Genomic DNA, 22088 nt, shown 5'->3' with positions numbered 1-22088 from the left:
GATAAGTAAGTAGTGCACGTAATAGCACCAGTAAGTTTAAGGCAATAGAGTGTAATAGAAGTACAATTCTCCTCAAAATTAACTTTTTCTATTACTCTAAGCATCACATTTGTTGGCTCTCTGATCTGTTACACAGACTAAGATTCCCATCTTCCAACTTCATTGTTTTTTACATAAATATTACTTATTCCAGATGAACCTTTCATAGATGCCTTACATCAAACAGTGGGATAATCTTGCAATAAGCAGAACTCTTGAAGTCTCCAGATGCTTCGAAAAGGATGTATGTGTACTTCAAGCTGCAAGGACAGTTTTCATGTCTTTATTTTCATGACGGATTGCACAAGAATATTCCTTGGGTGTTTTTTTTAGCTAGAGGTGTCTAAAGATTGAAGCTTGTGTAGGAGTATGGTGCCATTTTTGAAAAGTACATTAAAGAAGGATTTGAATTAAGGTTTAACAGAGCCTTTGGAACATTAGCTACTCCTTAATAAGAGAAGAAAGTACGTGGCTTTTCTATGTGCACCACACAAAGGGTGGTGACACACTGGAACAGGTTGCCCAAGGAGGCTGTGGATGTCCCATCCACATTCAAGGCCAGGCTGGATGTGGCTCTGGGCAGCCTGGTCTGGTGGTTGGTGACCCTGCACATAGCAGGGGGTTGAAACTGAATGATCATTGTGTTTGTTTTCAACCCAGGCCATTCTATGATTCTGTGTGATAAATACACCCTGTGTTTAAACTGTGATGTTTACATTCATTTTTGGAGCTTGTAGTTGAAATAATCCACAGCACTCTTAAGTTTTGATTATATAAAATAAAAATAGAATCAAATTAAGTTTGAAGCTTCTGCATTAGTTTACAGCAACCCTGAAAGGCGGAATGTCACAAAAATAAATACAAGCATTTACATTTGTGGTTCATTGTGCATGCTCTCATGTTAACTCCCAACAGTTCTGAGGGATTTAGGCTACTTAGCAAACTAATATGTGGTAGACATAAACTATACGAAAGCAAGCATTGTACATCCAAGGCAAGTAGCCAACACCCAGTTCAACCAGCAAAACAGTGAAAGATTTTGCTGAGTTAACATCACAAGGCACTGCTTTTGCCACATGCTGCACGTTTGAAGATATTCTGGCTGTACCTCGTGATTTAAATTGGCTTAGCTAGTACCACTGCCAGAATTCATGAGTTCAAGCTGAGCCAAGCCAAAACATCAGTGAGGGCAGCAACCTCACACCTCTGGTGTTCTGCAGAGCTGGGTGACGGCTGAATGGAATTCAACTCTTTGAAAGGGTAGAGAACAGCAGGACAAGGGGAAATGGTTTTAAGTTGAGGGAGAGGAGATTTAGGATGGATGTCAGGGGGAAGTTCTTTACAGAGAGAGTGGTGAGGTGCTGGAACAGCTGCCCAGAGAGGCTGTGGATGCCCCGTCCCTGGAGGTGTTCGAGGGCAGGTTGGATGGGGCCCTGGGCAGCCTGGTCTGGTATTAAATGGGGAAGTTGGTGGCCATGCATGTGGCAGGGGGGTTGGAGATTCATGATGCCTGAGGTCCCTTCCAACCCTGGCCATTCTGTGAGTCTGTGAACTGCCATGATAAGCCAATTTAAATTCCCAGTAACCATGATGGTAACGTTTGACTGGAAAAAATAATAATCATGCTGCTTTCAACTTCGAGTCTAACTGAATGGAATTTGCCATTCCTTTAATAATATTTCCTCATGCAAGGCACAGCATTTAAGCACACAGGAAACAGCAGACGAGACGCTCGCTTCCCGCAGCCACGCAGCCTTCAGCCCAACGCCCCACAGCGCCCATTGCCGTCGCCGCGGCGAAGCCCAGCGGCAGCGCAGAGCCCGCCGCGGGCCGAGCGGCGATTGGCGCAGCCACCTGCCCGCCCCCCATCCCTCCCTCCCGCGGAGCTCGTGAGGGTCGCGATTCGCGCGCGGATTGGCCGGGGCGGAGCGGCGCGAGCACCTGCTTCTCAGCGCCCGCCGCCCTGCGCTCAGCCGGCGCGTGCGCGGCTAGAGCTGCGCCGGCAGCGGGATCCGTGCTAAGCGCCGGCGGGGCGCAAAGGGGATCTCGCCGCCGGTAATCCGCCCGCCGCGGGGACGGGGCTGCGCGGGGCGGCCGCCTCTCGCCCCGCGGGGATTGGATGCCGGCGTCAGGCCGGCGCGCCGTGCGTCGCCTGTTTTATAACTGGGGCGGGGGGAGCGGCGGCCATGAGAGGAAGGCGAGCGGGGCTGCTGGGCGCCGGCCGTTACGTGAGGGGCAGCGCGGCGGCGGGAATTGTGCTGCCCGAGCGCTATGCGGGCGGAGCGGAGCCCCGTGGCTCTGTGGTTACGGGTAGGAGGGGGGCATGGAGTTGAGCTGGGAAGGGCCCGTCCAGCCTGCCCTCGTCGGGAGACGTGTCCTTGTACTCAGAACGTTCTTCCTTGCTGATTTTCCCATTGCGCTGCTGTCTTGTGTGTGTCCCGTGAGCAGTGGCTTATTACTTGAGGTGTAATGTTGTGCCGGTGTTGCAGTGCAGTTGCTGTTCCCAAGGGCTTGTCTCAGGGCAGCGCTGCTGCCTCGTAGGTCTCTTCTGGTACATGGATGTGCTGTAGGTACCCGTGTTCCCATGGTGAAGAGTGACCAAGCTATGCAGAAACAGCTTAAACTTACAGCTGTGATTTTTATAGCTCTTTATATGTTAATTCATCTTCAGGATCCATTGAGCTTTCTTATTATTTGCACGCGATTTGAAGACCGGAAGCTATTAGGCTTGAAGGTTTTGCATTTTAACGTGGTGGTGCTGAAGAAATTCACGAAAATGAAGATGTAATGGTGATGTTTGGGACAAGAAAGGAAAGCATCAGAGACAAAGAATGACATAAAATAGTTGGGGGGGGGGGGGGGGTAAAGAATGGTAACATAATTTAATGTACTTTCCCCAAAACTACAAGTCTGTCCTAAGAAGTGAAGCTTTTATGGCGTAGTTGGCATGTTGGCATGGCACTGGTGTGTAAAACAGCTTACTTTGGGCTGTAGATATAATTGGTACAGGCAATATGAAGTGAACGGCTCTTAGCAGGAATAAGGAATAAAATGAATAAGTTTTCTTTTTGGACAGCTCTATAGGGGTGTGGGTGTTTTGTTTGTTTGTTTCGCCTTGGTACCGATCTCTGTTTGTATTGCTTGGTGGAACTAGCAGGTTGATAAATTGAGCATGAAAGAATTATCATTTTGCTTCCAATGTTTGCGTTGCTTGGTGGATCTGATAAAGCCAGGGAGAAAAAAAGGGGGCTTTGATTTCCAGAAGAAATCACTGTGATATTTAGGGTTTGCTGCGATAAATAAACGATTGCTGAAGAACTTTGCTCCATCTTACAAGGGTGGCTGCTCTCTGAGGCACAGAAAGCATCTCAGTGACAGAATACTAAGTGTGAGCAGTGGTGGCCAAAAGAACAGGAGGCTGTTAATACTTCACGTTCCTTATTTCTTATGGTTTTAATGTTATTTCTCTTGTAGATAAAGCCTTGGACTAAAATTGAGCTAGTGGTGATAATATCCCCACAACAATGCTTAAAATTTAAACCTTTCAGTTCTTCAGATGACCAGAATGCATTCCCAGTGGGACTGGCTGTGCTTGGTTCTCCTGATAATTAGCTCAGTAACTGCAGAAATTGAAGATGGAGAAGTTCTGGGTGCAGATGTTGAAGTGGAGGATTTTGACCAAGAGTCTCAGCAAACTGATGTTGACAAAGAAGAATCTTCCTTAGGGGTAAGGTTCTGCATGTTGTTAATTAAAGCTTGTGTAATTTGAAGTAACAAAGTTATACTGAGAGACAAATTGGTGCACAAATGACTTTAAAAAGAGCAAGCTAACATACAGCTGCCAACTCAGTGGGTGTCAGATGCACCAGACTGAAGTTTTTTCAGTCATTGTGTGTGATTTAATGACTCTGCTATACTGAAATGCAAAATTGGATCTCCTACTTGCAGTGGATAGTCTTGAAGATGATCTTCTTGTCCTTCAATCTAGGTATGGAACCTTTTATCTGAAGCCCTCCTTGATAACACACCTTGTAGCCTTATGTGTCATTACTGGAGAAGAAAGCAGAAAGCAGATTTGTCTTATTGATATTTTTAAATGAGATCAATTCCTTGTTCTTTTTCTTTGTCATTCACGTATTGAAATACAGTCATTATTTCTTTCTGGAAAGTATTTCTGTGTTTGTTAAACTATAGTTGGTAATAGATTTGGGCAATATTCATAGATTTCTTTTTCCTTTTTTTTTTTTTAAACTGTGTAGCCCGGTTGTGATGTGCCAGGTAGGCAGGAAAACAAAAGAAGGAAAAACTTGCAAAGAAATAGGGAGGAAGCAGGGAACTGCTGCAAGCTGAGTAAATGTTCTGTATTCTCATGTGTAACAGTATTTCAGTTAGGAGCTTTGACCATGTTGTGTGGGGTTTTTTTTTTTTTTTTTTTTTTTTTTAACTCTGGCAGTATTTTTATGCTGGTGTCTGAAACTTCCTGAAGTTTCTAACGTGAAAATGTTAAGCTGTTAGGGCATAAAAAACAGAGGATGGGGAAAACTTAACGGTAAGCTGGCATGCATTTGAGCTCCCTACTGTGTGTACAAGGAGGACCACCAATTAGTTCTCAGAAATCTCAGAGAAGATTTTTTTTCTGGTATCTGAACGTGAGTCTAAAACCAACCTAGCAGCCTCTTCTGCCATCGTTAACACGGTGTTAGGAATGAAGTGGGTAGACTCTCCTGCCTTAAAAGCCCTTGCCCAGAGTCTTGATGTACTTGGCTGCTATTGATCTCCACGTCACACAGATACTTGGCAGATAGGAAGTAGCTCACTGGTAGAGGACACATGCCCAAACCATAGAAATGAGGTGGGGTTGTGGAGAAGCATGTTTTATTCCCTTAAATGCAACAGTGGTGTTCTGTCTGCTTATGGATGTACAATTACAGAACCATAGGAATCCTCTGGAGATCATCTAATCCAACTGCTAGAACAGGTTCTCTACAGCAGGTTGCACAGGAAAGCATCCAGGTGGGTCTTGACTACCTCCAGAGAAGGAGACACCGTGAGCTCTGTGGGCAGCCTCTTGCAGGGCTCTGTCACCCTCAATGTAAAAATGTTTTTGTGTTCATATGGAATTTCCTGTGTTCCTCTTGGTGCGTTGCCTCTTGTCACATCACTGGGTTACGCTGAAAAGAGCCTGGCTCCTTCCTCTTGACTCTGGCACTTTAGCTCTTTATAGCATTGATAAATCTAATGGCATCTGGTAGTATATTCCAGTTGAAAAACTGTAGTTATGTTAGAGCACGTATCTGTAAATGTCTTTTAGGTGACGTACCAGACTCCAAAGCCAACTGGAGATGTTTATTTTGCAGAAACCTTTGATGGAGGATTGAGTGGGTAAGCTGTAGCTTAACATTCTAAACTTGTAATTTCAGCAATTTAACCTAGAGCAGCAGGACTTACTTTCTATTCATTTACCTGCTAGGAATTTCTCAGGAGAAATGTCTTTAATAGGAGGTGGTATGATCAGCTGTTAGAGTACTTTGCTTTGTGGTGAAAGCTTTGAGAATGTTGGGGAAAAAGTGTTTGGTTTTGGAAGACAAATCAAAACATGTTATTGGTATACCATGATTGGTAAATGGAAAAACTTAAGTGCTTAAATACCATTTATCTCAATCCTTAGCTTCATGAGATCTCTGAGAGTTTTCCCCCACTGAATCTAATATTTGAAACTGTAGAATACAGTGTTTTGCCTTTTTGTTTGAACTGTACGTAATTAACATAAAAGTAACATGTAAGTGATGCTAAAGGCTACTGCTGGATTTTATTCCGTGCTAGGAGCAATTAAATTACTGCAGTTTTTGTGCTGTCAGAATGTATGAGACTAAGATATGAAAAAGTCATCAGCATGTTGCCTTTCTTTCCTCAAAGTAGAGCGAAAATGGGAGAAATTGGGGGAAATGGTTTTAAACAGAGGGAGGGTTAGGTTAGATATTAGGAGGAAGTTCTTCACACAGAGGGCGGTGACACATTGGAACAGGTCGCCCAAGGAGGCTGTGGATGCCCCATCCCTGCAGGCATTCAAGGCCAGGCTGGATGTGGCCCTGGGCAGCCTGGTCTACTGGTTGGCGACCCTGCACACAGCAGGGGGTTGGAATTGGATGAGCATTGTGGTCCTATTCAACCCAGGCCATTCTGTGATTCTGTGAAATTGCATCAGAATAGAGTAGCTCTTTGGAGACCAGGCCTTGAAAGACATTGCGTGACTTGTAAAGATGTGTTATTTTGACATTGCTATTCATGTATATTTTTTGACATTATATGCCCATAGTTTTAATTTCTGTCAGTCTCAGCTCACAGCTAAAACTCAGGCTTATTTGAAGTAAATGTGTTTCTTTCAAGTTATAATTATACATTCACTTAGATTCTTTGGAAGTGTTTCAAAGTGAGTGTTGTATGAAACTTATTGCAATTTCTGCTTGCATTCTTTAAATTACACCGGGTTCTGTGATGCTGACCATTGAAATCCATGTCACAGGTTGACTTGGTAGAAGCTCAGTCTGTTTGTCCAGTGCTTGTTAAATAGCACAACTTGGCATGGATAGTTAAGTGACTTTACACTTCTTGTTTTAGCTGGGTGTTGTCTAAAGCCAAGAAAGAAGACACAGATGGCAACATTGCTAAATATGATGGTAAGTGTTTTTAATGTTTACTTTGACTGCATGGGTTCTGATGTTCTATTGCTTTGTGGGAAGTAGCTCTCCTTCATGCTGTATGCCCATTATGCTGTACTTACCTTTAGAAACCTACTTGAAAGCAGAAGCTTGTCATTTGTTACTGTTGTAACTTCTGGCCGTATTCCTTTCAATTTCTTTCCTTAAGCTTTCTTCTCTCCTTGTTGTCTGAGCCAAAATGCTGGGTGAGATGGATCTTAAATCATCTGAGCTGGAGATGTTATTTTATTGTCTTTACTGTGAATTGGGATTCTAGTGGTTTCTAGCTGTTGTAATTGAAGTACTGGTTGTAATGCTGGATTGATGATTTGATAGAAAGATGTGAGCATCAAATGTGTGCACTGTGAACATTGTTTTTGTATTTAGTGTTGCAGAGCTTGGGGAAGTGTAGGGTGGTCCTGCATAATCACTTGTAACCAGAGGAGAACTATCAGTGCTCTATTGGATGATTGTTACTAAACTTCTAACTTTGACATCAAATGTCAAGACTTCTCTACTTTGGCCGTTAGTCTTATATGCTGTGAACTCTTTACTTCTCTTTGCCACAAGGCTACAGCATGTTGTTTTTGTTTTCCCAAAGGTTGCATTGCTGGTGTTTGTTTGTCTGTTTCTTTTAGGAAGATGGGAAGTAGAAGAGCTGAAAGAAAACACAATACCTGGAGACAAAGGATTAGTGTTAAAGTCAGCTGCAAAGCATCATGCAATATCAGCTATGCTAACAAAGGCATTTATTTTTGATAAAAAACCTTTGATTGTTCAGTAAGTATTCCCTCAGATTCCATGCTTGATATTTACCATGCTTCAAATCTTTGAGTCAATAAAGTCATGTAAATCCTTTCATGTAGCACAGACTGACACAGCCAGAGCTACCAGGGCTGTAAGTACAAATGAAAATAAGCAAGTAAGATGAAGTGTAAGAAGTTATATTCAAACTCTTGAAATACTTTGGCTGTAAGTTACTATTTTATAAAACACAAGTTAATTAATTTTCAGTCCTAAATGAAACAGGTTTAACTTGCTATTTGAGTATGCTGCTTTTATACTTGCAGGGTATTTCTGTGTAACTCAACTACAACGATTTGGATCCCTGGAGCTAAATCCAATGTGGTTTGAAATGGGTAGTTTCAAAGAGAGAACAAATTCCTAGAACTATTCCTGGTTTCTGCCTCACTTTGGTGGAATCACAGAAGGGCCTGGGTTGGAAGGGACCCCAGTGATCATCAGCTTCCAACCTCCTGCCACGGGCAGGGCCGCCAACCTCTGGGTCAACACAAGTTTGAAACTTCTCTTACTGCTGTTCCCAACTGTAGCAATTGCTACTGTGGTTTTTTTTGGCTGACATTGCTAATGTGTTGGTTTGTGTATCAACCAAAAACCTTGTAGTCAATATTGGAATATTTTGACAGTAGCGCCTAATAAAAAAATCAAGCAACTTATACATGATTGTAATGTGTTCCTAAGCAGAACTGCAGATATGAAGTTTATTTGTATTTGTCTGATATGAGGAATTTTTTTTTTATTTGCTCTTTGCCTAGATACGAAGTGAATTTTCAAGGAGGCATTGACTGTGGTGGTGCATATATTAAACTCCTTTCCAGTACGGATGACTTGGATCTGGTATGTCCCTTGACATTTGCTATTGATTGTTTCATTGAGGAATGAGTATATTTAAAAATAAATAAAAACACAGACCCATCTCAAACAATACATCTGCTATGGGATGTGTCTTGAGGGAAGGTAACTTGCAGAAATCAAGTGGGCTCACTTCAAGTGGTTGCTTAAAAACATACCATGGTACTGTGTGTTCCAAATACAAAAATCATATAAGTAGTTTAAAAAAACGTACAACTGAAATTTCAGAACAGCTGAATGCAATGTATTTGGAAGAAAACTGAATCTGGTATTGTAAGAGTTGTTTATTATTACTTATTGTAGAGCAAGAAAGCAGCACTGAAACACCGGATAATGATATCTTGCTTTTCATCTGTATTGAAATATAAATGGCTGTGAAGAACAGAAACTGGTTCTCTTCTATCTTTTAGTGTAACAGGCGTTTCCACTTAATGTAAGGGTGAAGACTTAGTAAGCCCAGTCAACTTGTCTGAAGAGGCTTCAGTGATCTCTATGGTTAGGCTGTTTCAGCAACTTACAAAAGCTGTTAAATTCTTTTCATGATTTACCCTGCCAGTTCTCAGGGTTAGGATTGAGGCCACATCAAACACCTCTTAGAAAAAGGTAACCATGTTGTATATATGCCACAGTAACGTGGACAAGCAGTACTCCAAATGAGTTGATAAGGGTGTGTCAAGCTGTACATTTTAACTTCTTTTACTTTCATAGGAGTTCTTCTTTGACAAAACGCCTTATACTATTATGTTTGGACCAGATAAATGTGGTGAAGATTACAAACTACACTTTATCATCAGGCATAAGAATCCTAAAACTGGAGAATACGATGAAAAACATGCAAAACGTCCTGATGTGGACCTAAAAAAATTCTATTTGGACAAGAAGACGCATCTATACACTCTTGGTATTGTTTAGTTTTTACAAGTTTGAATTAGAAAAAAGATTTAAAAAAAACAAGTTTCTCTCTACTGAAGCTTCGTGTCTTACTCTTTTTGTTATTGTTAAGTCTGGAGCTGATTGCTTACTGATTTGGCCTTAAGTTACTTAATGACTGAGCTTACCTGCAACACGTAAGTGGCTTTGAAATAGTGCTGTTTAATGTTCAATTACTTGAAAAAACATTCCAGCTTTGGCCAGCCTCTAACCTGAAGAACTGATTTAATACTTTGAGTACATATCATGATAAAAATATTTTAAGGAAAAGTCCAATCTTATAGGAAGGCATCAGAGTTGAAGTTGGTCAGTGAGCTCTCCTGCAGCATACTGAACACTGCTCTCCTCCACATGTTGGGTTATCGTTGATGCCTGCATCTGCAGAGCTGTGTGTGACCAGATATGTTCCTGCTTTCTCTGAAGATAAATGAGTTTGGGCTGCTTGTAGTTTGTGTGGCAAATATCCTTCCCAAACTCTGTTCTCATGATAAAGGAGTGTATATAAAAAGGAGTGTATGTGTTCCTGTATTCAGGCTATTTCATTAGAGATAATGATTAAAGGTACTTCAACTCAAATGGCATTTATTCTGCAACAAATAGTCAGCAAGACCTCCATGCAGGTTTGTGACTTCTAGTGATTTTTTGTTGGAAAACGTAAGTTGAAAAATCAGCTATTGTGTGTAAAATAATGGGGGGGGGGATTATGCATTTGTTTTAACAAATTATGAAATGTAGGCTGCAAGATGTTAATTAGGTAGTACCAAACTGTTGGTCAGTGTTACTATCACATATCTTCATAAAACTGGAGGAGTATTCACTTCAAATTAGTAATCTTGGTTGTGTTAAATGGGCATTTAAATGTACTTGTTAAGCACTAGAATGTATTCACTGGTTATTAGAAGTGGATTTGAGTCCAGTGTCTCAACAATTGCGGAGTCTGATGCTGCTTGTTTCTGTGACCCTTGCTTATCAGGTACTTGCACTTGCTAAAATATTTTAAAAACTTGAAAATAATGTTGGTCTGGAGCTTCCAGCACAAGAAAGACAGAGAGCTGTTGGAGAGTGTCCAGAGGAGAGCCATGAAGATCATCGGGGGGCTGGAGCACTTCCTCTACAAAGACAGGCTGAGGGAGCTGGGCTTGTTCAGTCTGGAGAAAAGAAGGCTGCGGGGTGACCTCGTTGCAGCCTTTCAGTACCTAAAGGGAGCCTACAAACAGGAGGGGAGTCAACTCTTTGAAAGGGTAGAGAACTGCAGGACAAGGGGAAATGGTTTTAAGTTGAGGGAGGGAAGACTTAGGTTGGATGTCAGGGGGAAGTTCTTTACAGAAAGAGTGGTGAGGTGCTGGAACAGCTGCCCAGAGAGGCTGTGGATGCGCCGTCCCTGGAGGTGTTCAAGGCCAGATTGGATGGGGCCCTGGGCAGCCTGGTCTGGTATTAAATGGGGAGGTTGGTGGCCCTGCGTGTGGCAGGGGGTTGGAGATTCATGATGCCTGAGGTCCCTTCCAACCCTGGCCATTCTGTGATTCTGTGAATGTTCTGTATTCTGTCTGACAACTGAGAAAGATGCTCTCAGAGTCTGGAGTCTGAAAGAAAATATTGCTTGCATGATCCTCCAGCTGTGATATTTACAGGGGTTCTTTTTTCACGCTTTCAAGAGTGGAATTATAATTTGATAGCTGAGATGCTTTTGGAGGCTAAAGTTTGTCTTTGGTAGTGCAGGGAGGATGGAGGCAAAGCAGCAGAATTCTGACTGAGTCTTAGTTTTTTTTTGTTTTTTTTTTTTGTTTTTTTTTTTTTGTTTTTTTTTTTTGACAAATTTGTTAGATACATTTGGATTCAGGAGGTTACATTTTTCTAGGTTGTGAAATCCACAAAGTGATGACTTGGCTGTTGTGTTTGGATCTAGTACCTGAATGTCTCCTGTTCTGCTCGCTAGGTTCTGTTGGCTGTTAGTTGACTAAGTCTAAGCATATCACATACATGACTTTGGCTGGAGGGTAAATTAATTTGTGAAGTGAATACTTCCTTATTTCTTCAATACCATTTTTTTCTATTTAGTGCTAAAACCAGATGATACATTTGAAATGCTGATCGACCAATCAGTCATCAGTAAGGGAAGTCTTCTTGAGGATATGGTTCCTCCAGTAAACCCTCCTAAAGAAATAGATGATCCTGCTGATAAGAAGCCTGACGATTGGGATGAGAGACAAAAAATACCTGATCCCAATGCTGTCAAACCAGATGACTGGTAAGGAGAAAGCTTCATCTGTTTAAAAAAAAAAAAAATAATAAAATAAAAAAAAATTTTGCATGCAGGTTACTGTTTTATAATATTTGCCTGGCTTTATTTTGTTGTTTTTCTTGCTCTCAACACTTGGGATATGTTTCACAAATACTAACAGTTGAAAAAATGTAATTGAGGAAGATGTGCGAGGATCTGATCTTCTTTTAAGGAAAGAAGTACAATCTTGACTTTTGCTGATTTGAACTCTCCCTTGTTGCAGTTAGTAACTAAGATCACCTTATTTGAAGGATTAGGAAGAACGTGTGTGTTTTTCACTACTAGTAGAATTGTAGAATGGATTGGGTTGGAAGAGATCTTAAAGACCATCGAGTTCCAACCTCCCTGCTGTGGGCAGGGTTGCCACTAGTAGATCAAGTGTTACATACTTCCTTCTTCCTGGAGTAGTGTTCATATAGCAACTTTAACAAAGGAAACATTGTAAGGGGATACCTGATTGACACTTGTCAGTTCATGGCAGCCATTTCTGGGCTACCCAGTGCCTTGAAACGTAAATATTGTTGAAATGTTTATAAACAGAGAAGTAAGTGCCTAATTCTCATTGTAAGTGTATCTAACTCTGTTGGGCCCTGAATATTATCCCTTCCATACCAGTTAGGTCCTCTGAACAGAACATTGGTTCAGAGTCAAGCTGATGTATTTTCTAATAGTAGTCTGTAATTGAAGGGATGAAGATGAGCCTTTCAAAATAGAAGATCTTGATGCTGTGAAGCCTGAAGGATGGCTTGATTATGAACCACAGTATGTTCCGGACCCCAGAGCGAAAAAGCCAAAGGACTGGTAAGAACTTTGTATATGAGGGCCTGTTCATGTGTTTTGTAGATAAGTCTACTTGTTTGCTGGCTAATTGTGAGCTAATGAGAATTTAACCCAAATCTCACTGTCTTTAACGTATTAAGTTGGAACATAACAAGCGTGACCAAGTACTTGTTGGTTTGTGAGACTACTTGTAGAAAAATATGCAAATGTCAATAATTGCCTTGTATTCTGAAGAGCTGTAAACAGTATGGAGCTATTTGAAAGAACTTACTAAAGGGATAAGCAGCAAAGCTATTGAAGTTGATGCTTGAAGTCATGTAGTAGTCCTAAAGCGTGTTATGGGGAAATGTTGCAAGCTGCCTGCAGATGTAGGAGTACGATTACATTTAACCATGCTACAGCAGCTATGAATGTGTGGCCTTAAAGCTTTCAGTACTCTGGAAAATGCACGTTGCAGTTAGATCAGCCCATTGAACTTCAACCAAATTCTGAGGTTGTTACAGCAAAGTGTGTTTGGATCCAAAGTTATACTGAATGTTAGTGTTCCCATCAGACCAACCTGAAATTGGTTATTTGTGCCTTTCTTTCTGTAGGGATGAAGAAATGGATGGGGAGTGGGAAGCCCCTCAGGTCCCCAATCCGAAGTGTGCCACCGCACCTGGTTGTGGACTGTGGGTGCGTCCCATGAAGAACAACCCCAAGTATAAAGGGAAATGGAAAGCACCTATGATAGTTAATCCTAATTATCAGGTACTAGCAATATTGTAGGTTATTATTTAAGAGGTGCAGAGCTCAACCAAGCAGACAAGTAAAATTAGTACATATGTCTGGCCCTTCGTACTGAACTTGGTACAGTCACTTACTGCTGTAATCCAATATGGAGGAAAAAGGGTTGAATTTAAGAGAAATCTGTCTGCCCTAAGCCAGAAGTCTGAGACCTACCTGCCAAAATTCTATAGGTTATTTCCAGTTCTGTTTTCCTGAAATTCAGAGGCTGCCCCTTTGCTTTTTAAATCATGTATTTAAAATAGTCAGCAAGTGTTAATTACATTAAAATGTATTTTACTGGTTGTATTTTATGGTTGTTTTTTTTTTCTTGCATTTATTTTTGAGGTATAGATAATGTTATTACATGGTTTTTCTTTGCCCATAAGGGAATCTGGAGTCCTCGAAAAATACCTAACCCAGACTATTTTGAAGATCCTCACCCGTTTGAGATGACACCTATCAGTGCTGTTGGTTTGGAACTGTGGTCTATGACATCTGATATCTACTTTGATAACTTCATAATCTGTTCAGAAAAAGAAGTAGCCGACCGTTGGGCAGCAGATGGTTGGGGCTTGAAGAAATTAGTAGCAAGTGCTAACGAGGTATCAATTTTATTATATTCTTGGTGGCCAGAAGTAGCAAGGAAAGAGTTCTGTTGGAATAACTTCCTATAATATAATTATTCTGTAATTGATAACGTCACAGAATAGCTATGACATTCTTTTCCTAGTTTGGCATACAGCTTTCCCAGATCAATATTGGACTGAAATTAAAAGGGTACAACATTTCACTTAAGCATCTAACGAGAAATGCAGCAAGATTTCATTGTAGTTGATACGTCTCCCAGTGTTAATGGTGTACTAGAATTCAGTATCTGTCAGCAAATGGAAGCTAAGCTGTTTGCACCCAGACCTCTTCATATACTTAAAACTTCTCACTTTGGGCTAACTCCTTTTCATACGTGCTCCCCTGTCATAAAAAGCAGTTAATAGCCATTCTTTTTTATATATTTAATAAATCTAGATCTCTGGCTGTTTGAATGTGTATTATGCAGCTCTGACAGTAATACGTGTGTGTTTCTGGAGCTGCATCTGTTCTTCTGTTTCTGTGTGTACCTCCACGTTTTGCTTAGTGCAGTTGGCCATCACCAGTTTTTTTGTTTTTCGTTTTTTGTTTTTTTTTTTTAGATCTCTTCCCTATGTCATAGCATGAATTTGTCTCAATGGATGGGCACATGAGCCCCTCTAGTGGCTGTTTTTACTGACTGCAGTTGAGAGAGAGTACCCGAGTTGGAATGAATCATTCCAAGATTATTCAGAGTATGGCTGCTTGACTTCTTTAGGGCCATACAAGATTCAAAGTGGCGTTGTTGAAATTGTCTCTTGAATGCTGACAGGCATAGGGCATCATCTTTTTAGGAAGCTTATTCCACTTTCACAAGTGGTTTGTTCTAACAGTCCTGTATTTACTTTGGGGAATGAAAGCAGACATGTGGGTATGGGAAAGAAATTATGAATTGGCTGTGTAAGCATGGTCAGTCTCTGGCAGGTGCTGTTTATCACAAAGGATGAGAAAGTAGCAACAGACTATGCAATTTAGGAAAGCCACCTCGTTTCACAGCCTTGCTCATTTCAAATATTTGTTTCTATGTCTGGATTGCATCTGTATCTGTACACACAATAGCAAAAGGTAATCCTGAAGTCCCTTCACTCCACTACTTCTGTAGCTTTCTACCTTGGTTGCTGATGTCCCTTTCCAGAGTCTAACTGAACCAGGGCTTGCCTACATAAGTCAGAACTGGAAGACAGCTGACTGCCTGATTAATTGGCTGTTGGAGGAGGCAAAGTGGTAGTACAGATGGAGCAAAGTGTTGCTCTTCAGGTGGCTGGCTGCTCCTTGGAGGTTCTTACCAGTTAAGTTAGCACAGCATGGGGAAGGAGCAAAAAAGCTGGAGAGAGTAGAAAGCATGAAGTTCCTCAAACTTGAAGGGTTTTCTTTGGGCAGCGTAAGGGTTAAAATATATACATTTTTATAAGCTTACCTAAGTGTTGAGAGTGATTAAAAAATGCTTTTTGTTTGTTTGTTTTTAATGTAGCCTGGAATGTTTAGTCAACTGGTGACTGCTGCGGAAGACCATCCATGGCTTTGGGTTCTTTATATCTTGACTTTAGCTCTGCCTGTTGGTCTAGGTGTGTTGTTCTGCTGGCCAGCAAAGGTTAGAGAAATTTTGAATACGTTTTTCTTCTGTCATTCTTAATACTTTATTTAAAACTTCTAGTATTTGTGCAACAGTATGCTCTTTTACTGTACCACTGATATTAGTTAACTCCTAGTGACTGTTGTGTTTAATTCTTAGCCTGAGTTTAAGTAAATTGATGTTGAATTTGTTTTAGAAAACAGATGAAGATTTTGACTTAAAAAAACCAAATACATCTATGCCAGTTACAAAGGGAGAAGTAAAACAAGGAAGAGAAGAGCTAGAAGATGATGAAATAGATTTAGAAGAAGATAAAGAAAATGAAGATATTGGTGAAGATGGTAAGAGTATGTCGCTTCGTAATTGGATCAGTGTAAAAGCATGGAAAGAACTAAATCGTGGACTGCACTGCAATAATTGCAGCCAGTGATCTTAGAGTATGCAAAATCTGCCTTGCTCTGAGCCTTCTTTATCTTTTTAGCAATTGGTGTGCCGTTGTGTTTTGGTAAATACAAGGAAAAAAGAGTTCTAAAGTAGAGTTCTCTTCAGTATTTCTTCACTTTGGATAAATTGTTCTAAGTCTTATGTTCACAAACATATTTTCTGCCTTCTAAATATCTCATATATTGAACGCTCTTTGGGTGGTTCAGTTATCTCTAGTGGTTACAATCATGTTGTCTTTAAAATGTGTCTGGAATAGCCTTAAGTCTTTAACATAACTCTTGACTTATTCCTCGGTGGGAGCATCATACCCTGAACTACCAAAACCCATTGGTTTTAGTAACTCTTGTTGAAGTCTGAAAATACAGTGGATTTAAGTACTGAAATCTGCTGCTTGTTTGATACCTCTTCTTAGGAAAGCAGTGCTAGCCTGCAGAGATCTGTTCTGCTGTTCCAAGGGAGAAACAAATGATCAGTAGGCTAAGATGCACTTTGGCATTCAGAGATTAACATAAGCATCTCACGTTGCTTGATCAAACACAAGTGGAACTACTCAGCTATGGCTTTGATGCTGTGATAGCATTTCCATCTGCCTGCAAGTGAGAAGAGAATCATGGAACTTACAGTGCACTGTTTTGACTCCTGTGAGAAAATCCTTAGGCTGCAAGATTCTGTCTCTTATTTTGCTCTGTAAGAGCAAAGCAATTTGCAAATGGCTGGCCTCATAAGTTAAAAACTAAGCAGACATGAATGCTGGGTTTTTTTTTACTGATGACATCATCTTGTGTTGCTGACCAGAACTCTGTCATTTCTATCTATTTCTGCACCAAAGGCCACAAGAGTTGATGGTTTTTGGCTGTATGAGTTGACATTCAACTCTGCATCATTGTTCCCGTGCTCAGAGAATTGAGTACTTGGGCATAATGCTTTGCTGCACCAAACTTAATTCATCTGCCTTACCTTTTTTTTTTTTTTTTACCAGCTGTTCCTGATATTTCAGAATTAGGCTCCATTTTATACCTTTACCTCTGGTTACTAAACTAAATGCAGAGCAAAATCAACGTAGGTAGCTTTTGTATGACTCTTCTAAGCTTTTCAAATACATTCCAGGCTTCAAAGATGAAAAAATTATACTTTGCTGTCACATGACTGAGATTTTTCTTCCTTTGAAAAGAATTGCTTAGCTTCCCTTAGCCTTCCTGCTACCTTTTACGCTTGCAGGTTGAAATCTTCCTTCTTTCTATCTATCTTTTGCTTCTTCATATCTGAAATCATAAATAGTCTTCTGTTTTCGTATGGTTCTTTTCTCTCCAGAGAGAAGAGAACTGGAGGAGGCAGAGTTTATCAAGGATACAAATAAAATGGGAAGGGAGGCTCCTCCTTCAGATAGTGGAAAAGGAAATAGCTTGGGCTAGGACTTGAAAATCTCTCTTCTCTTTTTTTAGTTTGTCTCATTGCCAGTGGTGGAGCATTAGGTAGATGCCAGATGTGTATGTGAGTTGCCTTTGCCATTTCTCAACACAGTATTTGTAGTCATCAATATTTTCTCCTAATCCTCTGGATCCTAATCATTTCTGCAATTCCTTCATAGTCATTATCTACTTTGTTTTCTGGAGTTGAAGGCAATGGGTTTTGAACTGTGAAGCACTGGATGACTTCAGAGTCGCATCTTATCGTGGGAAGTTTAGGCACAGTGGCAAGTTTCAGAAACACTTGTAGATTTCTGTGGCTCCAGTGAGCATGAATTGCTGGCATCTTGAATGGCACTGTCATGGGACTTAGTTGTCTTCATCAAAATCTAAGCAAAGGTTTTGTGCATTTTTGCCATGCTTTACTTGTAAGAGTCTATTTTTAAAACAAATCTTTGGGTAGTTATGCTTGGCAGTTGTTGTCTTATTTCCTTTCTGCCAGATATGGATGTCGTTTCTTGTTTACTCTTTGATAGAGATGTTTGCAGTAGATAATCAAGTCACAGGAATTCTCACTTCAAGATCGCAGTTTGAAGTAAAAGACTTGTCAGGCTTTTAAGTAACTTTATTTAATATGTCATGGTGTGATTGCTGGGTCTGAATCCTCATACTGAACATAGATAACTAAAATGCAGGCATGGGAGTGCAAGCTTGTAAGTTCTGAGGCCCAAAGTGGAAACAAAACCAGCTTGGGAGCATGGTTTCCTTCACAGAATGCATGGAACAGAGAGAGACCCCAGAAGGGTAACCTGTCTGGTGATCAGCGAGTAGACTAAGAGTATTTATTCACTCACTACTCTTTATTTTACTACAGTAATGCACTAAACTACAGTAAGCTACAACCTCACTGAGAAGTTAGCTCTGCTTTGTTTAGCTTATATATTATTATAAACAAGCAGTTCACAGAAATTGGCGAGGAAAAACTTACTACTGTGTGACTGTAGTGTATTTCTTATGTAGTTCTGTTTACTAAGTAAAAGTAATTTCTCCTGCAGAAGACGAGAGTAAATATGGGGAAGATATTGATGATGAAGAAAACGAAGTTGCAGGTGGAAGTCAGGAAGAAGGTGATAAATCAAATAAATCTGGCTCAGAAGATGAGGTGAGTTTCCTCTGTGCAACTGTGCCTTGTATGAGTTCACGTTGCTTTAACAGAAATTCTTCACTGATTACCCCTTTCTCAATTCTCCTTTTTTGAAAAAAGCTTGTTCTTGTACGTTTACCTAGGAATGCAGTGTCTGATAAACCCATTAACCCTTTCTTTGTGAAAGAAGTAACAAGAGCTGAACATATGATTGTGTAATGGAATATGGAGAGGTTACATCTTGCTCTTACCTAGGTATTTTCAGGGCGTCTGAGCTTCTGACATGACATAGTTAGTGACCTACTTAGGAGACTGCATGCATGCCATGTTCTTAGGCCAGTAGTGCCACCTTCTGGGAACTATGCCTTCTGAATCAGGTGCTTCTGTTAGATGCAGGAAAGTGAGAAACAAGGCGTTGTCTGGGAATGGAGCCTCAGTAAGCCAAGTGCTTCTCAAGTGAGAAGAACAGACAGCTGATTTAAGAGCAGTCTGTTCTGTTTGTAGCTCTCCAAGACAGGAAGTAACAATGTTTTAAATGCTTCTTGCTTAACAAGTGGAAATGAAAATTAGTACAATGTGTGCTTGAAGGAATTTGCTAAATTAATTAAAAGACACGGCTTTTAAACTAGTGAGTAAATGGGGAATAAACAAATTTCTGATGTTAGATGCTATTCTTCTTCTGAATTCAGAAGGAAAAGCCTTTTACTCACTTAGTTTATCATAAAATCACAGAGGTGCCTGGGCTGGAAGGGACCTCAAGGATCATGAATCTCCAACCCCCCTGCCACATGCAGGGCCACCAACCTCCCCATTTAATACCAGACCAGGCTGCCCAGGGCCCCATCCAGTCTGGCCTTGAACACCTCCAGGGACGGGGCATCCACAGCCTCTCTGGGCAGCTGTTCCAGCACCTCACCACTCTCTCTGTAAAGAACTTCCCCCTGACATCCAACCTAAATCTCCTTTCCCTCAACTTAAAACCTTTTCCCCTTGTAAAATCATGTTTATACATTACCTTGTTTATCATTAGTGTCATATTGCAGGGAAAAAAATCTGTCATTTAGGTATTGTATTGAGTGCTAATATGATTTGGGGATAGGGAGGAATAAATAACGTAAGTTTGAAGGATTAAATGCACATTGCTTAAGAATGTGAATGCTGATTTATTTTCTTCCTTCAGATGACAGTAGCTGATGAAACTGCAGGCTCTGGGGATGGTCCGCTGAAGTCAGTGCGCAAAAGAAGAGTACAAAAGGACTGAGTTCTTTGCAGCTACTATTTCTAGCTCTAAACAGCACTAACTTACGACATGCCACTCCAAGGAGCCTGACAGCATGCAGGTTCCTGAGATGTGGAGGGAAAAACGGGACTCGTTGCTACTTATCCTCTCTTAATTCTCTAACCTCTTTTAACCTTCCCAACCTTCCTTGCTGCCCTTTTTTTTTTTTTTAACAAGAAATACTATCTGTGAGGAGTTACCTAATGTTTCACATTTAGAATAAAAGTGAAACTGCAAGTTGGCCAACTGATTTTACAAAGCAGATTCTTAAGATTCGAAGATTCTTAAAAATCAATATTAGAGATGAAAAATGTTACTCTAAATATTTTTAAGAACATGAATAAATATTTTTGCAGCTCTGGCACAAAATCAGCTGTTTACACATTGGAGCTAAAAGAGTGTTGCAGTATAGGTGAAGCATCTACAGTTCACGTTGTTCAGAGAAAAGGTATTTTTTTCTGTGCAGAGCTAAATGCAATAATTGTTTTTGTATGATCGTTTAGTGCTAGCAACAATTTTTCTTGTAGATGATTTTCTTTTAGTTGATACTGTTACAGAGTAGTCACCTGTTCACTTTAAACATGGGTTATAGTAATTTATTTTTAAGAGATAGTTTAAATTGGAATACTCAAAGAAGTGGTTAATTGACGTGACTTATTTTGCTTTTGAATGCAGATATCAAATCTACAGAAGTAATATATAGATTTTTTCAAACTTTTATAGCTCTCATGTTCTGAGCCAGAACGGCATAGATTTTGTTTATAGAATATTTGCTGAGTGTACATTGTGTATGAAAAATATTTAATAATTCTTGTTTAACATGAAATTGATTAATACAGATAAGAATTTTTGATGGATTTTTTTTTTTTACAGATGTGAGTACTTGGGCTTTCTTTTAATATAGTTTAAATAAACTGCATATCATAAGAGAAACTGCTGAAATTCGACTGTATGTTAAAATCAACCAACAAAACTGCAGCTTTTGGAATCCTGCTGCTGCTTGGCAGCTGCCTCGAGTATGAGTGAGTTGTAAACTGCTAGCAAAAGCAAGTCATAGGCTAAAACCATTTAGAAGTTTGTTAATTCACAAAGAACTTTCTGCCAAGGAAATCTGTTAGTTTACTCGTAAACACTTTTAAGTCTACGAAGATGTTGTTGTTTTCCTTGCTCTGCTATTACTTAACAGGAAGTTGGTCACAATTTTTAGCTGTCACTTCCGAAGAAGCCAGCCTGCACAGGTATTTGCATTGAAGTCAGAGTACTGCGTTCTGTTTTGTGTGGAGAAATACAGGGAGAGGCCGTAGTGAGAAATGTTAAGTGCAACCGTTTGACCCCTTTTAGGGTCCATGAGCTAATAAGTAATGATTCCTGATTTCCCCCTTTGCCCTGAGATTTGCAGTCCTATCAACAGCTATCTGTTACCAATGAGGTATCCTACAAACAAGAGGGAACCTGGGCAATGGGATGAGTGTGGATTGCTGATCACTGTAACTTTTTTGGAGCATTTCAGCGCTGTGACTGAATCCCATCTGAGTCTGGTAAAAGTCCTTTGAAATTGTTTCAGTGTTTAAGTGTGGGCTTTTGAGTTGATTATGTATTTATTTGGTAGATCAGCACACGTTTATTGGCAGTGGTAGAGTTACTTCAGTGATCAGTCAGCTTTATAGTGGGTGCTAGTCTTTATTCTCTTAAGGTTCCCCTAAGGTCTTGATTTATGCCCTATCGGCATCTTTGCTTGCACCTCACTTTGTAATAAACAACTCCTTATTTACCAGATAGAACTGCCTTAAGAGGCCATAGCTCAGGTGCTGTGTGCAATGGTACTAACTTTGTAAAATCAGTCTCACTTTTCATACTGACTTAATGACTACCATTACCTGGAACCTGAGATAAAGGCATCCTCCTGCTTATCAGTTTATTGGACCTAGTCTATGCTAGGAATTAGGAGAGAAAGATGAGAGCTTAGAGGAGTTGAGGCTCTAGACGAGGGGACAAAAATGAGGCAAGAAAGGAACCCTTCTGTTGATACTTCTAATATTGTGATTTCCTTCTGTAGTTCCTCTGTATAACTGATTTGTATATGAATGTTCTGGTGAGGCTAAGCAGGACCAGAGGGGATGGTGGAGGGGTGTTCTCTCACAGTTTCCTTCTCCATTGGCTTCCACCATAATAACGGTAGAACAAAATAAGAATTCTGGTTTCTGTCCAATGTAGAGCTAGGTACCTGTGTAGACAAAGGTAATATCATCCATCTCTTACAATTAAGCCATGTGGAGACTGGCAGGATTTAGCATTGAGAACACTGGATGCAGTCTGCCAAGTCTGTCTTATTTCTTGTAGCTTACACAGAAGAATATACTAAGATTCACAGGTGAAAATACCACGCGAGTCAGTCTCAAAGCTTACTGAAAACAGTAATTAACCCAGTTCTCATCTCAACACTTGATAATTACATCTAATCTTTCATAC

The 22088-nt window shown here is 40.4% G+C and overlaps 1 protein-coding gene across 4 annotated transcripts; it reads left to right on the top strand.

Annotated features, from left to right (window-relative positions):
* Nucleotides 1-1935: 1935 nt before the first annotated feature.
* Nucleotides 1936-20552, top strand: CLGN (calmegin). 4 transcript variants are annotated; one of them, XM_085222103.1, is made up of 15 exons: nucleotides 1936-2094; nucleotides 3588-3766; nucleotides 5351-5421; nucleotides 6658-6716; nucleotides 7376-7517; nucleotides 8294-8375; nucleotides 9099-9291; nucleotides 11379-11568; nucleotides 12289-12402; nucleotides 12975-13131; nucleotides 13536-13751; nucleotides 15245-15364; nucleotides 15543-15687; nucleotides 18252-18358; nucleotides 19521-20552. In XM_085222103.1, exons 2-15 carry the CDS (start codon nucleotides 3596-3598, stop codon nucleotides 19599-19601), a joined length of 1848 nt encoding a protein of 615 aa, XP_085078229.1. In that variant the 5' UTR covers nucleotides 1936-2094; nucleotides 3588-3595; the 3' UTR covers nucleotides 19602-20552. The 4 variants fall into 4 exon arrangements, with proteins under 4 accessions (XP_085078229.1, XP_085078230.1, XP_085078231.1 ...); XM_085222104.1 differs by having other exon boundaries at nucleotides 3514-3766; XM_010709508.4 differs by lacking the exon at nucleotides 1936-2094 and adding an exon at nucleotides 2214-2349.
* Nucleotides 20553-22088: the final 1536 nt, after the last annotated feature.

Source organism: Meleagris gallopavo, chromosome 4 (assembly GCF_905368555.1).
Source record: "Meleagris gallopavo chromosome 4, MGAL_WU_HG_1.1, whole genome shotgun sequence".
NCBI classification, from domain to species: domain Eukaryota; kingdom Metazoa; phylum Chordata; class Aves; order Galliformes; family Phasianidae; genus Meleagris; species Meleagris gallopavo.
Note: the sequence above shows the minus strand (reverse complement) of the source record. Positions and strands in the feature narration are given on the sequence as shown.